Below are 16,709 nucleotides of genomic sequence, written 5' to 3' on the forward strand. Positions count from 1 at the left end.
AATTAAATTCCATCTTCTAGGAAAACATCCAATCATGATTAGAAATTACTGATAGGAACGGGTTCTCATCAGATGGAGAACCATAGCATAGAAACACAATTGCTTCAATGGCAACAGCAGCAGTGAAAGAGCCAAACCCAGTCAGACTCCACAATGAGTGCTACATCCAAGAAACAAGCGCCTTACAGCAGGTTTCTTTGCATAATTTGGGTAACAGCAATAAATTTGGTTGGCCTGTCAAAGCCAGGCTGGCACAAAAATGCTGCAACAACTATAATCAGAAATTCAGTTTCCCCTGTTTAGATTAAAATTAGAGATACTTGGTACTTTTACATATGACAGCTTTTGTATTTTTAAAAGAAGCTTCTTTCCCCATCAATAGATTACCTCTTTATAACTGGAAAACCCAGTTATAAAAAGCAAGAAACAAAACCCATCTTTCTAGAAGTAAGCATCAGTAGGGAAGTAAGGCCTAAGGATGTCATCTCTCGGTTTGTCACAGTTTTGCCATCAACTTACAGTGCAAACAGCCAGGTTCATTGTCATGTTGGACCCATCCAGGGCAGCACTTATAGACAGTTTGATGCTCCATTCTGTACATCTGCTTGTAAACTGTGTAGTACCCAGACCTTTGAAGAGAATAAGTTTAAGAGAACAATCACAACTTCTATTCCACTTATCCACATCTCATCAGTAACAAACTGTACTCATGTCATATTTACTATACAGTTTTTCAGCCCCTATCAGTAGTTCTTGTTAAAAATGAAGCAAATATAGCAAAATGCATCCTGATAACATCCAATAGCTTTAATATACTATGTCCACATATTTTCTGATGAATTTCTATTCAGGCTAGTGAAAGGTGAGTAATTTTGTTTTGCAATCAATTTTAGTTTTAGCTGTTGGGGGACTCAGATCTCCCATCAGTTCTAAGTGTATGACAGAAAAAGAAAGAAGTTCAATTTTTCAAAGTAGATGACTTGACAGCTGGACTTCACATGAAAGAGAATGAGACAGAAGCATTTTCTGATAATATAAAATTGTGATCTAGAGCCAGCCAAGTTCATGACCCACCAAAAACATGGGGGGGGGGAGTCACATTTTCTGCTTAGTAATAACAGACTTAAGGTGAAGTCTCAGCAGGACACTAACTATATCCATAACTAAGTCACACATTTCAGATGAGAGAGTTTACAACTTCTCACACCAAAAAGAGTTACGAAGAATTTGCACTAAGTTCAGTAGCAAGAATCCATTTATAATTATAGATAATATATTACCTTCTCTCATAGCCCATACACCATCTCCTCCTTGTACAACCTTGTTTCCACATCTTGACCATACGACTAAAGGCTTGGACACATGGCTGTTGGTGTCCTACCAGTGCCAACTCAAACACTGGACAGACATTTGGCCTTGAGGGAAAGAAAAAGATATACTTTATTACTTTTAGCACCCAATTTAGAAGGCTAGAGAAATATACATAAAATTATGCTATGTATAGCAGTTAGTAACAATTTGAAACAGCTTTTACATTGCCATTTAAAAATACTGTAGTTCTATGATTATTTTTTTTTCACCTTGAACTGATCAAACCGCTCTCTTGCAAAAAATACAGTATCCATAAACACCTGGCAAATCATGATCCCATGATTCCAGAATGGCAAGTGGTCCACAGACATTAATGGAGCCAAGATTTCATTAATACATTAGCTGCACAAGTCACAAGCACGAACACATTCCCAATGGCAATTTTTTTTACATGAACAGCCTGGCTAGCAAAACACAACTGTATGTTGTTCCCAGAAAACGAGAGCTAAAGCATTGGAGCAGGATTTGACTGACAACTCAGCAGACACTCTTTGCTGTCTCTCTCTAACACCAGTCTACGGTAACCCTTTCAGATGAGGCGCTGCCTGACAAAGGATGGCACCTCACAAGCTGAGGAGCAAACGACTGAGGCAAGGGAGCTCAAGAGGCTCTTCCTACACCGAGACTGCTGAAAGACCCCTGCTATGTCTTGCACATGTGACAGCCCCCATTTCAGCTGAGGTTCCACAGTGGGAATCAAAGACTTGACGACTATAGGCACTGACCTCCACAGCTCAAAGCTACTTAATAGCCAGCCTCTATATATATGCAATGAAAACACAGCATCTGCCTTAGAAAACAGTATGCAAACGTACAACGAAATTCAGGCTCCACACAAGTCAATGGAAAATTTACCATGGATTCAAGGGCAGGTAAGATTTGTTTAAACTATTGCTGTGGAAAATGTATATTCTGTAAGAGACCCCCTTTGCTGTCAGTCGCCTCAGAGAAGCACATGAAATTCATAAGAGGAAGTATCCTTGTTCTCTGCTGATTATTCCTAAAATAACAAGACCAAAATTAAAGCGTTGCTTTGTAGGTTGATATGTAATCTTCATCCTGCTACCTAGCCCTAGTTACAAAAATAGCAGGATTCCAGGAGGCATGGAGGGTCAAAAAAAAGGGCACGTGTTTAGTTTTGCAGAGATTCTGCCAGCCTTATTCTGATTTCTTTGCCCTGGGGTAAATTAGGAAGTACTGCATGCCAGAAAATAACTGCATAAAACATGCAAGGTCTAACTAAAGCCACAGAACATTGGGGTTTTTCGTTCTCTTTTAAGGCAGAAGCCTACTGTATCAAAAATGAAATTAATCCAGTGATTTTGAGTAGTTTACAGATTGTTAACATAATAATTAAATCATTAATTCCCCCAGACAGCCTGCTCTAACTGGTGAAGATTTGCAAGTTTAAACCTCAATGACTAAAACACAGGGGGGAAACGGGGACCTTGTATACCCACTCTGGTCAGTGGTAAACAACATTCAGCAGTTGTGTCATACTGGCTAGCAGACAAGTCCTTCCCCAAATTTCAGTTTGAGACCCCTCTTCAGGCTAGAGAGTAACACATTCACACACTCATTTCCTCTGTCAATCGACAGAGATATGAATGTGAGCCTGGGCTAGAAAACGGAGAGGGGGTGGTTGCATTAATAAGATAGAGAACTGTTCTAGCACAACTGCTGCCTGGCAGTTAAAGTTATCATTAGTTACACTGGATACTGCTAATATCTCATTCAAGATTTACGGTGCTTTTCCTCTCAGAGGCCCAAAGTAATTTACAGCTCCCTATTATGTCTGAACACCACACAAGGTAGCCTTTCTAATAAAAAAAAAAGTACATCTTTCATCTGCAGGTCTTCAGGTAGTTTACAAACATCATTAAATTAAGCCTGTGCAGAACAGGAAAATATATAAGAGCAATCATTTCTACTGATGAGCTAAATATGTGGAAGAAACCCTGCCTACCTAGATCAAATCCACTCCACAATATTCCCAGTACTGGGCAGAAGACTCTCAGTACTCTGCAGAGGCCAGTGATCATGCAAAGCACACCCAGTATGGGAAATCCAGCCAGGTCTCCCAAAGGTACTGGAGCTCCCCAGCTGAGGGGAATACTTGGGACATCCACCTCAGGGTAAAGAGGACCTTTGCTGAACGAGGACACTGCAGTAGAGAAACAGATCAGATTTAAAAACAAACCAACCACCCCCTCAGGAATTCCAGATAGCCTACATAAAGGAAGTTATGAAAAGAAAGTCCACAACTGCATGCTCTGGTTGTCTTACCTCACTCACCATGGAAAAAGAGTAAAGAGTACATATGCACTAGAAAACCTCATCTTGACGGAATTAGTTTCCTGAACTAGAATGCCTATTTCTCCCAGGATTTGGAGAAACTGCTCATCTCCATCATCCTAAACCCCACTTCCAGTGGGCATCCCTCCCACATTGCTCCACGTTCTTCCTCCTCCACTGCAGAGTGTTTTCTATATTGCTCCTTATTTCCCATTCCTTGAGTTTGCCCTAGCTGCAGCTGCCAACACCATGAAGCAAGACAGAAGACAGTAGCATCGTAATTTCAGATTGCCTTAAATTCCTCCAGAAACCACTTTTCCTCCACGTTCCCATCTCATCCCCACTACTTAGCAATACTTCCCACGTGTCCCAGCTACCCCTTCCTCTCAAATTACCTCACCATTTAACGTATTTAGCTTCAGTTCGGAGCAATTGTTCCCAAGCCATTCTTAGCACAAAGTCTGCCGTTTGTGTCACATCCAAAGGAGGTCTTTGTACACCCAAAATCTTGCCTGCTTTTTTTCCATTACGTCAGTTGGTCTAATAAAACCCTCGCCTTACTTAGCAACCATGCCTCACTTAGCAGGCTTTTTAAAATGACTCTCCCTCTAGTGAATAGAACATCATGTACTGATAATTCATGCATATCTCCTTTTATTAGAATTGCCTAAAACTTTCCAGATAAAGGTACATTCATATGCATTGCTCTTCCATAAATAAAAGAGAGAAGCTGACAATCGTTGTAATGACATACTGAGCCCATCCTATGAATTCTTACTCATGTGATATTGCCATCTTTCCAGGAATAGCTGTATTGACTTCTATGATACAGTTAATAGGAACAAATGGCACTCACAGAACAAAACAAGCCAGCAGCATAAAGTCATATGTTTATTAAGATTTATTCAAAGTAAGCCATTCTTCCTAGATGCCCTTGGGATAATTTAAAGGCAGATATCAAAACCTCTGCTACACTATAATTAAATTGCAGCAATTGCATAACATGTAATCCTCTGCTGGCAAAGCTGAGAAAGAAAACATGCCCTCTCCAACAATTAGCCATCTTCACAACTCCCCCCACACACAGTCAACACACCAGTTTTTAAGCCATCTGACTCATTGCTCCGATATGTTACCTACAAACTTAAGAACAGTTTCTTGAACAAGACTACAGCTATTGAAAAATACAGTTTTGTAATATGGCATTCTATTAGAGGCCATCTAAGACTAACTTGAAACCTCAAGTGGATATAATAGTATATTTAGAGGAGGAGAGCTCCATTTTTACTCCCACACCCTTTGCATTCAGAAAATATTTCTTAATGGGAGCTTAAGTGTTAAAACAAGCAAACCACACAAATGCATATTATGTTCTATGATTTGATTGATACACCAGTCCCTTAAAACCTTTTTATACTGATGCTCTCTGTTAGCCAAGACTAACATGAAGGCTATTATTAGCTTGTCAGTCTGACTCGGGCAAGCCAGAAAGCTCTCTTTTAATATTTGCATTAGGAGACTGCCCTTTAAACAAAGACACCCTACACACTTCCAGCTCAAGACTTAAGATTCTAATGAACAGATAATTAGACCAACATGAAGCGAGAGCAGCCTTGGCTAATCATATAGCCGTGATGCCTGTGAACCACTGCACAACAGGAAAAGTTCAGAGAAAATTGAAAGCATCTCCAGGCAGGATATAATTCATTCCTGTGTTTAGAATTTAAAAAGGAATATGTATCTCCATACAAAAATACAGTCAAAAAAAGCACCCATGGAGGTCTATTAAATACAAAAATGGCACATCTGGCTCAGGAAGTCCATGAGCTTCAAGTTACTGAGGCTGAGGCAGTTATTCAGGCAAAGTCTCACTGCACACTCACCCCTTTTCCTATTCTCCTCACTAGCATTTTGCTGCCCATTCCAGGAAGCAGCCCACAAGCTCAATGGCCTCTGGTCTCACCTACCCAGCACCTCACAGCATTTGAACATACAGACAGCATCCTTGATGTCCTCAATGAGTCACTTGGCAATTGTGGTCATTTGTCCTGAGCTGCAATTCTACTTCTTCCACCTCAAGCTGTCATCACCACCAGTATCACCTCAACCAAGCTCCCCTGAGAAGAGATTACAGCCTTCCCACAACTCGTGGCAGAGAATAGATGATAGAAACTGCATGTCTACAATCTCCCAAGTGAGGATCTCTGCAGTTTCATCTTTGCCCATGATTCTGCAAGTCTGAGAAGGATATCGGTGCAGCTAGCTCTTTTACACACACTCACCCAAGCATAAGTAATTTTATATAGCAGTAGAGGGGCTCTTATGATGAAGTGCACATGGTTTTCACATAACAAAGGAAAAGACAGTTACAGGTACAGGCCATCTGCTCATGGGAGCAGAGGCGCAGCTTTCTGCACACACTCCTGGCACGTGTGGTCCAAGAGGGACAAACAGAGGTGAGGAGATGGTAAGACAACTGAACACACTAGAGCTACAAAGGGAACAGCTCCACCATTTCAAAAGGTACATCATATCTCTGTTGGCAGGGATATTCTCTTATTCTGCCTACCATGATCCTAACGCCTGGCTCTTTGAATGACAATTAAAGTAAATCTCTCTTTCTATCAATCCACTTTTTTCCAGCTCTAATCAAGAAGCTAAAGGTAGGTAGATTTAATGGTAGTAAGAGAGCAAACACACATCAAGAAATCCCTAAAGGTTTCTTTCAACAGCGCAAACTTTAAATCAAAGCATTAATGAATACGAAGCAAAGAATGATTTGGCTGCCTGATTTTAGGTTCTTCCACAGAGACTAAGTGAATGACAGCACTTTCTACACTAAGCCAGAAGGCTGTTAACATCTTCCTAAAAATTAGATGATGTAGCCTGCATTGCCTCAGCTGAAGAATTTGCAGCCTGAACACTATCGATCTTCCCATGAAACAGTCAATAGATGAAACCTGTCATAAGAAGTGACTTGCTGGGATTCTGTATTTTCAAAACACTAATTGGTCGGTGCTCCTTCCCTTTATGCCATTATTAAAAGTTTAGAAAAGCATAGTTTATATGCTTTTCCAGATTTAGTTTGAAAAGATCAAATAAGAACTTTCCTTAAGAAGACCAAGATTATAGTAAGGGCTAAATTCTCCACTGCTGTGATGACAGCTAGTGGCTTTGCTCTAGAGGTACACTGATGTTGATCAGAACATAGTTGTACATAGCTACAATGGCTTTGGCTAGAAACTTCTCGGGCTAGAAAATTGTCTGAATCTCCTCACACCTCCAATCACCCAAAGAAAACATGCCCAGCTTCTTATAAAAGAGACCTCTAGAAAGGCAGGTTGGCACCATGCAGAAACATCCTGCACCGTAAAGGAGAAAAGGTCAGCAACATGACGTTGTATGCAAACAGGATGTTGATTAAAAGTTTGCTATAAATATCTCAAGTGGAGAGGAGAGAAAAGCAAATTTCATCTGAACACAGGGAAAAAAAGTCAAATTAGGAAATAGGCCACAGAAACAAAAGGCTCAAAGAACAAGTTACATACATTTATTTATATAGAGACAAAGATACAGATAAATTTTGTCTCTAGATACATATTGCTTAATAGCAACAATAATTCACAAAGGCAGGAATGACAGAAAAGGCTTTTCTTCCTTTTTAGACTGCCAAGCTCCCCTTTCTACCCTTAATCTATTTTAAGGCTCATTTCCCCACATTTCCCAGATAAAATTAATCAGCACTACCAGAGACAATTAGGACATCCTGCCCCCTTGACCACTAATCAATCCCTGCTCTCTACTGATCCTATATCCATATTTGTGATGTTTATATGTCCTCTGGGATATGGATCGTAAGCACCAAGCTCATTTAGATTAGGTCTCATTATCACTACTATTCTCTCGATCTGTGGACGAAGGTCCACCACAGAAGACTCTCCTAACCCCACAGGTTACTAATGCACTGCTGTGTCTTATTCACATCCTCCCTCTGATTACATGGAGCAGCTAAACATGAGAGTTCTTTCAGCCTTTGTGCACTGCATCTAGATTAAGAGCAAATCAATATGAGATGATTAATTACACACTCAGCTATTATAACAACAATAAGATTTTTAGTTCCTACTGCTATCAAAGTGCAGCGTCTGTTCTTTAGCTCCTATTTAACTATCCTCCTCCCTCCCCCAAGACAGAATAATCTATTCTGGTTAGCAAGAAAAGCAGAAGATAAACATGCACATCCAGGTCATTTAACTACAATTTGCCAAGTCACCTTTTTTTGCATTTTAAATCAAGGAGTGATTTTTTTTATTTTATTTTTTTTAATTGTGTCACATGGGCTCAGACCCCAGCAACAACCAGTTTTATAGTTTCTTCTACCGGCTGACCTCTGAAGGCACTAAGTGGCATCTGCAGGATCAGGTAAAGCATCAAGTAAAGTACATACCCACAGGATGGCAACTATAGTATCACCACTTTGGCATGCAACTCTGATAACCTCCAAATACGTGTCTTCATTCACGTTCACTCAAGTGTGCACATTACTTGTATTTACTGTACCCAAAATAGTTGATTATCCCAGAATATGGCTGCTTTGGCATGAGTCTTACTGCAAACAAAGAAAATTCATTACCAAAATAATAGTACAATAATTGCAGAGACTATGTGATATTGGCATCTTCTTAAATCCATTGTGCTCTTCATTGTTAGTTGCCTTCCGCACACCTCCACAGATTTCTACGCTGGGGTTATTTTTAAACAAGTGACTTAAAGAACAGCATCCAGGAGAAAGTCACCATCACTGCCAGTGACGAGGCCTGCCAAGCCTCACACAGCACCAACAAACCCTTCTAGCATGCAGGCTGCTTTACAGACAACTTAAAGTACCTTTGTCCCAAGGATCCAACTCTAATGTAGTTAGAAAACCATATGGGAGGTCACATATAAGGAGGCTAAGAAATAGTTTGCACGTAGTCATTGTTAAGACAAAGCAAATAATTGTCCAGAACTCAGAAAAAAAAAAAGAACGTTAAAAAATATGAAATTATAAAAGGAAAGCATCAAGTAGCAGCAGTCACCTCTAGATGAAATTTCATATTAACTACACCCATCTCAATTATCATTCCACTGCAGAAGAGTGTATAATAAAAGTCACCCCAGTAAATCTGCCAGGTATGCACACCTCGGCTTCTTTTGGCAAGAAGACTCAAGAGGACCTGATGCTAAAATATTAAAATAAAAATCTCTGAAAAATGTCACATTAGTTGTGTCATAAGAAAAAAAAAAAGCTCATTTTGGTTTACAGCAAGTGCCACATTGCTTGACAGTGAAACTAGTTAGAAGGTAACGAAATCCTCAGTTTCAGTTTGGCAGCCAGTATCTAGGAATTGTTCACCAGTTTTCTGGTGGATGTCAGATTTTAACAGTTTAGAGCCAAAACTTCTTTTCTTGAAAGCTTACTTCTGAAGTAACATGTAATATATGTAAGAAAAGTCTCTACATGCCAATGTTTTAAGTGTTAAAATATTCCAAGTCTTTTACTCCCCTATACATCCTTAGCTTGATACCACTGATGCAAATGCCCATTTGTTGGGGGGGGGGGGGGGTTAATTTTTTTTTTTTTAATATTAAGCAATTTTGGTAAAGCTAAATATTTTATGAATTCTAGCCACAAAAAAAACATGGCAACTAGCAAGCATGCATTAGTGGATTAGTGTTCAACAGTGGTAAATGGGGGGGGGGGGGGAATTCACCAAACATTTGTATGTTTCAGATTAGAAACTTACACTTGGATTCTAAGTAAGCCACAGATTCCTGGTGTTACTTTACAGACAAAAGCAGATGGACAGGCCTTGCCTCATGAAGAATAAAATTATAAGAGATAAGTTCATGCAACTGTATTTTTCACCACTGATGATGCATCTGTCAGGCAGGGAGAGCACTAGCAATTACAAATAGAAGGATAACCACTGAAGAGTATTGTAACGGTTGAGGTGTATCAAAACTCATCTCCTATACAGAAATATTCTCACCGGAAAAGACGAGTCCCAAAATATGTAAGTGTTTCATAACTTGAGAATTTTTTTTTTGTCATAAAACAATACAAAGCACCTTATAAAGCCTCCTTCTCAGGCATAGCCCAAGATATTATGAAACATTTTCAATATTGAATTAATTTGTGTACATAAAAACACAGTCTGGGTATGGCGCTCTCTACTAAGCAACAATTTGAACTAAGTTCTGCTCTGACTTACAAAGGGAAGGCAGTATGGTGTTTCCACTAAAGAATACAAAAAAAGAACATTGGCACTCTGACTTAAATAACATTCCCCTTTTCACACACATGAGATCAAATATTCATCCATAGGTCAAAGACACCAAGAGAAATACAGCTAAGTGCACAGTTCAGCTTGTGTATGTGTTGCATCTGAAAGCATACATCTTCTTAGGCAAGAGGCAGAAATCTCAAGTTTACCTCCGGAACAATTAATGACTAATTTTAAACCAAGACCAGCACAGAATCCAAAGTATAAACCCAAGACTACATATGTTCAGTATGCAATTTTAAAATGCTTTGATTTAGCAGTAATGAAAGGAAATTTCTTTCTCCTCAGAAATAAATTAAAAGCAATAGATTTCAGAGAGAATGTAAGCAATAACAGGCTTGAATTTCAGAAGGAGGAAATCTATTAACTGTGTTCAAAAGAGAAGGTATTTAATTGGTGAATAACACAAGTCTGCAATATGGTCTGTTAACTCTCCGAGGGCCAAAGCATTGCTTCCATCAAAGGAGGTTCTGCTGAAGTCATCCAAAGACTAGGTTTCACATTACCAGATAAACCTACCCCTCCTCACCAGGGGGTTCCTTCAAATTTATTAAAAATATTCCACATTCTCTGTCACATCTAGATCTTGGTTTGCCTAGAACTATGATAAATAAGCAGCACTGGATATAAACAGAAGGAAGAAATTGAAGCAAAAAGCAGGCAATTTTCCTAGAAATCAAAAATTCTGCAAACACAGAGTATATGCACATAATAAATGTATGCATAAATAACTAAACTATATCAACATTTCATAATGCAGCACAATTTAACCTAAAGAAATGCTGACAAGTTCTCCCCTCTTAGGGTGCATTTTTGAAGAATAACATAAGAAGCCAAATCCCATTAAAAGTGAATGGGAGCAGGAGCTTACCTACCTTAAACTTGCAAATTTAAGACTCGTACAGTATATATAAGCTATTGTGATTATGGGCAGCAAATTTCTAAACTTCTTGTAGGTACATTATGTGATGTCTCTGATATGAAAACAGTTATCTATAAAACTGAAAAATATTTTACAGTCAATCATGAGATCAAGTACATCTTTGATAATCACATATTTTCATAGTCTTATGGCTATTTCAGAGTTTAGGAGGAAGTCTTGACCTCATTTTTTTTCCCTGAAGAGCAGGAAAACTTGTCATAAATCAGGAAAAGAACTATATCATGATGACACTCATTCATTATCTTTAAGTCTGCTGCCAATGAATATACTAGGGAAAAAAAAAAAAAGAAGCCCTTTACCATCTGTTATAAGACTAAACTCAAAATTAATTTTCCTCTAGAAACTCTGAAATAGAGGCTTTAAGTGCAAAGTCTTGAAAAACATGATTCTGTGTTACAACACTGACCAGCATGAGCTCTATCTGGTGGCAAGATATTGTAGTGCACAGGCTAGAAAGACTATTTTTTGTTCAGCGTGTTGTTCACATTCACAAAGATGAGAAACATCTCAGCCTTCAACATTTATTTTTCTTTCCTAGAAAGAACTACTGGATGTTACAGGACTGGGGGGACACGGGGCAGCAGGCAGGAGGAATGGGGGGATGGGACTGCTATAACTTTTATGCCAAAGCATTTAAACCATACTTACTAGAATCACATTATCCAAAACTCAAAGGCTGGAGGTAGCCACTATTCAAGAGTACTGAGGGTTTACTGCAATGTTATGGATTCCAGGCAGACAGGACTGAGAAGAAGTGCTTGAGGTTTCAGCTGAAGGAAAACCTCTTAGGTAAAACTCAGTAGTCTAAATCATAATTTCGCAGTGACTCTGGGTTGCCAGCATCACTTCAGCCAAGGTTTAAAAAGAGTTGGTAAGAAAGACTAACTTCATCTTACTTAATGTAAGATAAAAATTTAAATACACCAGTGGCAAACTGGGTCTTTATTTTCACTAGATCACCTGCAATCTTTTTTTAACTATCAAGTTTCTGAACATAGGATATCCCTTTCAAAGAAATAGAAGGAGATTCTACTACATTACTCATTTTAGCTCCGAAAACTAAACATACTCCGAGTCCTTATATAATGCTAGGAATACAAACTTTCCTCACACCTGCAAATTGGAGCCACTGGAGGTGAAAATATATTTTGTATTGGCTAAACAGCCAATATACTAAGACAATTTCTCACCAAGAAATGATTACACAACCTACTTTTCACGTCATTTGGACAGTATTATGACAAAACTCCAGGCTCCAAGTTTAAGCTGTATCACCATATACTTTATAGAAGAATTTTGTGTGTTACTTTGAATATGTTGGAATGCAATGCAGAAAACAAAGTGACATGCAATTTATTCCACTGTAGCAATCAAAATTCAGAACCATCTCTTCGTATGGAAATGCTTTCTACGACAGTAGCTTATCTTGAAATACATTCCAGTCCTCAAAAAAGTGGACTTCACCTTTTTAATTATACCTAACAAAAAAAAAATTATATCACTTTGAAATAGTGTCCACAGCCACATCTGTTTGCAGTGAGACATGGTGCAAAAATGGTCCTGTATCTTTGTAGCCCAATAACTGCTAAGGTTAAAGGACAAAGTTCACTTGGGTGTTGCAAGTGTAGATACCATCTGAATGCTAGATTTTGCTTTTGGGAACACGATTTTTCTGAAGGTGCTCAAGTAAGCCTACAGTGCCCCATAGGATTGAAGCTGGAAAACAGTTACTCAGCCCAGAATCCAGCTCTAAATCCAGGTGTTCCTTGGAACGTAACCAAATTTACTTGCTTATGTATAGAGTGAAAATATGCAGCTGCAACATTTGAGCAGTCAAAAACACCTGAACAAAATAGTTTTATTGCAAGATTGTGACTGGGTCCTCTAGAAATCAAATCAGACCCTTTAGGTGTCATCCTGGACCTGCAAAACCACAGAACAAGTCAATGGGCTTAATGTTGACAGGGACAACATTTATCTCATGACTTTTTCAAAGAAGTCCTCACTCATGTGTCACTTGGGAACAGAAGAATCCATTCTTGATCCGTGTCTCAGTCCTAACTATGAAAGGTAATATTTATTGCACAAAGTGGGTTCCTAGCACATACCTCATAACCACTCCTGCCTTTTACTCTGTCCTATATAGCTAACCAGGAGCAAACATCTATACTTCTAAAACCTGTAGTGGAATATTTCTCTAGGAGAGGATTTACCACTTCTGACAGCAACTCAAGCCGTCTACTCTTAGTTTCTATTTCAACTATTTCTGCACTGTCCCACAACTACCCCCAACCTTCTGTGAAGCACGATCCTGAAAGTAAACTCAATGCTAGATAACCACACATCACACTTGCAACATCATTATATACCCCAATTTTGAACTACAGAGCTCACTGCAAAGTGAGCTGCTAAAAATGTGCTTTTTATGACAAGAGATGGTTAATTCCTCGTTTCAAGGCCTAAATAGCATGCTTTTCAATGAAAACTGCATATTTGTTCTCCGGTCCTTCCAGTGTTCTCTAAAGTTCTAACACAAGATCATCAAGGGCTAATTGTCTGGAAATGTAGTTGATGGAAACAGCTAGTCATCCTATAATCTGTTCTACATTAAATCTCCTCAGGGGGCTTGGAAGTAGAATACCAACATCCACACAGATCCCTTGCATTTTTAGCTAGGAGCAAATACTCGACAGCAGAACAAAAACAATTATGAAGAATCTCCTGTATATCCTCAGCCACATAAGATCTCAATCAAAACAACAGCAAATGCTAAAGAAGAAAGCAGTCAGCATGGTATGTTCCAAGGGATACGTTTGTTGTTCTTATCCCATTGACTGCAGACGACCAATGTCAAAAGAACAGAACAGAATTACTAGAAAAAGGTGATTCATGAAAAATATCCTTTCAGACATTTCACTGTTTCTTGGTGAAAGCTGGCAGGCTTACTGCTAAGGAGTCAAGATGCCTTCTATTTCTGTTTACATCAAAGGTAAAGCCCCTAAATAGCATAAAGTAAGTTTGGAGTAATACTTATACTTGCCCTAGCTCAGGAAAAGCAACAAGAATTATAGTAATTGCAGCAATATGCCTCTTATATGTAGCACTCAAGGCTCTGCCACAGGTATGGGTGTTTGGGTGGGTTTTTTTGATTGCTTCTGGCTAACAGTGTGCTGCTGCTCCCAATGACTTGAGCTCAATGGTAATATCCTCATACAGTGTCATTTCCAGAAAGGAATGTTTCCCCTATTCTTTCAGGGACGCTATCTTTAAAAAGGTAAAAGCAAACAAAAATTGTTTGGAGGCAATTCACAGTTAACACCACCTCCAGCTTCCTAAGTGCAGGATCATGGTTATTACCCATGTCAAATGCAAACAGATTAATGTAGGCCAACAGTATTCTTCCTCACAGTAGAGTAATTGCTTATAAAGAGAACAAGAAGCATGCCTGAAAGAAACACAGAGCACTTCTAAAAACAGAAACATGTTTTACCAGAAAATGAACTTGATTTCTCTAAACATTGTGATGGATACTTAGTGCTCCAGCAAAATGGAGTAATACAAACCATCTTAAAAGCACTTCTAATAAATACATACTTCGATAATATTGCATAGAAAACCAATGAGCAATAGGCTAGGAGATTTCAAATTTGTGACGGAAGAAATAACTAAATTGAAATCAAATATAGGACAAATTAATTATAAAAGGGTGGGACGAAGTTGATGAAGTCAAAAAAAAATAGGAAGAGAAAAGAGGTTAGAAATTAGGGTATACACAGACATCTGACAAGGCTGTTGTCAGGCTGCCTTGGCAGGGGCATGGTGAGAACATTCCTTAAAAATACAAGAGGGGCTTTGCAGAGAAAAAGGTGCCCGACACACAGCAGGGAACAGTTTCCAGAAATTTTATTTTCAATTTCAATGAGCAAAAAACTTTAACCATAAGATTCTGTGCGTGCTGTCAGCTATCCTACTTTAGAATTTGACCAGAAAACTACCTCTTGACAAAAATCTTGCATTTACAACAAAGGACATTTGTTGCTCATGCCATGCGAAACACCTCATAGAAACTTCCTTCTGCTCAAGCACCAATAGGTATCCATGTGGACCTAACTCCTTTGTGTCCTCGAACGAGCTGTGCTTACAGCTGCAGATGGATGCTTCCATCGCTCACCTCTGCCTGCTCGCGGTCCCTATTGCTCCCGCCCGGATTTACATTTTCTTACTCTGTTTTTTCTGTTGCTGTTCTCCAGCAGGTAAAGCTCACCTTAGCCTCTCAGAAAGCACGGACCAGTGCCGCCGTACGAGGCTCAGCTCTGCCACCAGTTCGCTTTTTAAACGAGAAGGAAGAGAGTCCGTGATACCGGCAGATGCACTCTCTGAAGCTCACTTCAGATCTCGAACCAAAGTCGAGCAAGCCCGCCCGCCTTCCCTCCGGGGCTGCCAGTTTCACGAGCAACCACTCAAAAATAACTCCACGGATCAGAAATGTACGCTGCGGGGAGGGGTGGGGGGTGGGAGGGGGACGACTCGGATGAGTTCAAGGCGCACCCAGCAAAACTTTCTTTATCGCCGGGTTGAACCGCGATGAACACCGACCTGCGTTCAGCAGCGGGGGCGGGGGGGGAGCCGGAGGAGCGCAGGACGCTGCCCCGCCACAGACAAAGGCGGCGGGCCCCGGCGGTGCTGCGAGCCCCCCCAAACCCACCACCCGTCCCCAGCCCCACTCACATGCCCCGCTGCAGCCGCGGCTCCGTCGCGCCGCTCGCCCGGGCGGCCAGCGCCCAGCACAGGCAGAGGTACAGGCACGCCGGCCCCGCTCCCATCGCCCCGCCGAGGGAAGGGAGCCGGAGGGCGGCCGCGGCTCGGCGGCGGCGGCACCACCGCGACCACCACCCCCAACCACAGCAACGACCACCACCGGCCCTCCAAATCATTTAAAGCGGCGGCGAGGCGCGCCACTGGCTGGGCGGCCCCGGCCCGCCCCCGGCAGCCCCCCGCCTCCTCCTCCTCCTCCTCCTCCTCCTCCTCCTCCGGGGGAAGGCTGGGTGCTCCCCGCCCGCATCGCCGCGGGGGTCTCCTCCCGCCCGGCTCTGCCCGCGTACTTACCGCCTCATCTCTGCTCCTCCGCAACGTCTCTTCGGTTCCCCTCCTTTACAGGGACTTTCCTCCTGGTCCACATTCCTGTCGGGTGCAACGCAGAGAGGTGGAGATGAGGAGGGATTTGTTTTCACTGAATAATATGTGAAGTTACGTGCAACCTCCTGTTCGGTGGCGGTCACCGGTTCTGGGAGGAGGGCTGAGCACCCCCCGCACGCTCCCCCTCTGCTCCAGGGTGCCAAGCCTGCTCCTGCTTTGCTGCGAGAGGCGTTATCTTGGCTTCTCTTTTTTTTTCCTCTGGTCCTCCTTTGTTCTGTGCGTGACGTCCATTGCAATCGCATCTGAGCACTTCAAAGAGGTAACCGTGAAAATAAATGCATTTAACAGCGTGAGGGAGGGGTAACACCGCTACTGCTGAGAGTTAGTGACAGCAAGAATGTGAGGCTGGGAACCGAGGAGTGGTTTCTTAAATCCCAGAGTTGCCTGCTGTCCCCTAGACCATCCATCCCCTTATCTTTATGATCTCCCCAGACCTTTACTACTGCTGTCAGAAGGCAACTCTTTCCCCTTTACTGGTGAGAGGAGGGAGACCAACTGACCTGGAAAGGGAACCGTGCATAGTAGCAAATAAAAAATGAGAAAAACACACCTTAAGCATTTTATGACCTAATGTAGGA

The 16,709-nt window shown here is 41.0% G+C and overlaps 1 protein-coding gene across 4 annotated transcripts in view; it reads right to left on the bottom strand.

Annotated features, from left to right (window-relative positions):
• LOC104321017 (multiple epidermal growth factor-like domains protein 6) overlaps window positions 1-15,961 on the bottom strand; it is a 205,541-nt gene extending 189,580 nt beyond the window's left edge. For all 4 annotated transcript variants that reach the window (XR_011326240.1, XR_011326241.1, XM_069792781.1 and 1 more), the window contains exons 1-3: window positions 15,664-15,961; window positions 1,281-1,415; window positions 520-629 (exon numbers count right to left, since the gene is read on the bottom strand). Coding sequence is in view for 2 of the 4 variants with exons in the window: in XM_069792781.1 (XP_069648882.1) it covers window positions 520-629; window positions 1,281-1,415; window positions 15,664-15,869 (451 nt within the window). In the remaining 2 variants the exon portion in view is untranslated. The remainder of the gene's footprint in view (window positions 1-519; window positions 630-1,280; window positions 1,416-15,663) is intronic.
• Window positions 15,962-16,709: the final 748 nt, after the last annotated feature.

Source organism: Haliaeetus albicilla, chromosome 9, assembly GCF_947461875.1.
Source record: "Haliaeetus albicilla chromosome 9, bHalAlb1.1, whole genome shotgun sequence".
Classification (NCBI taxonomy): domain Eukaryota; kingdom Metazoa; phylum Chordata; class Aves; order Accipitriformes; family Accipitridae; genus Haliaeetus; species Haliaeetus albicilla.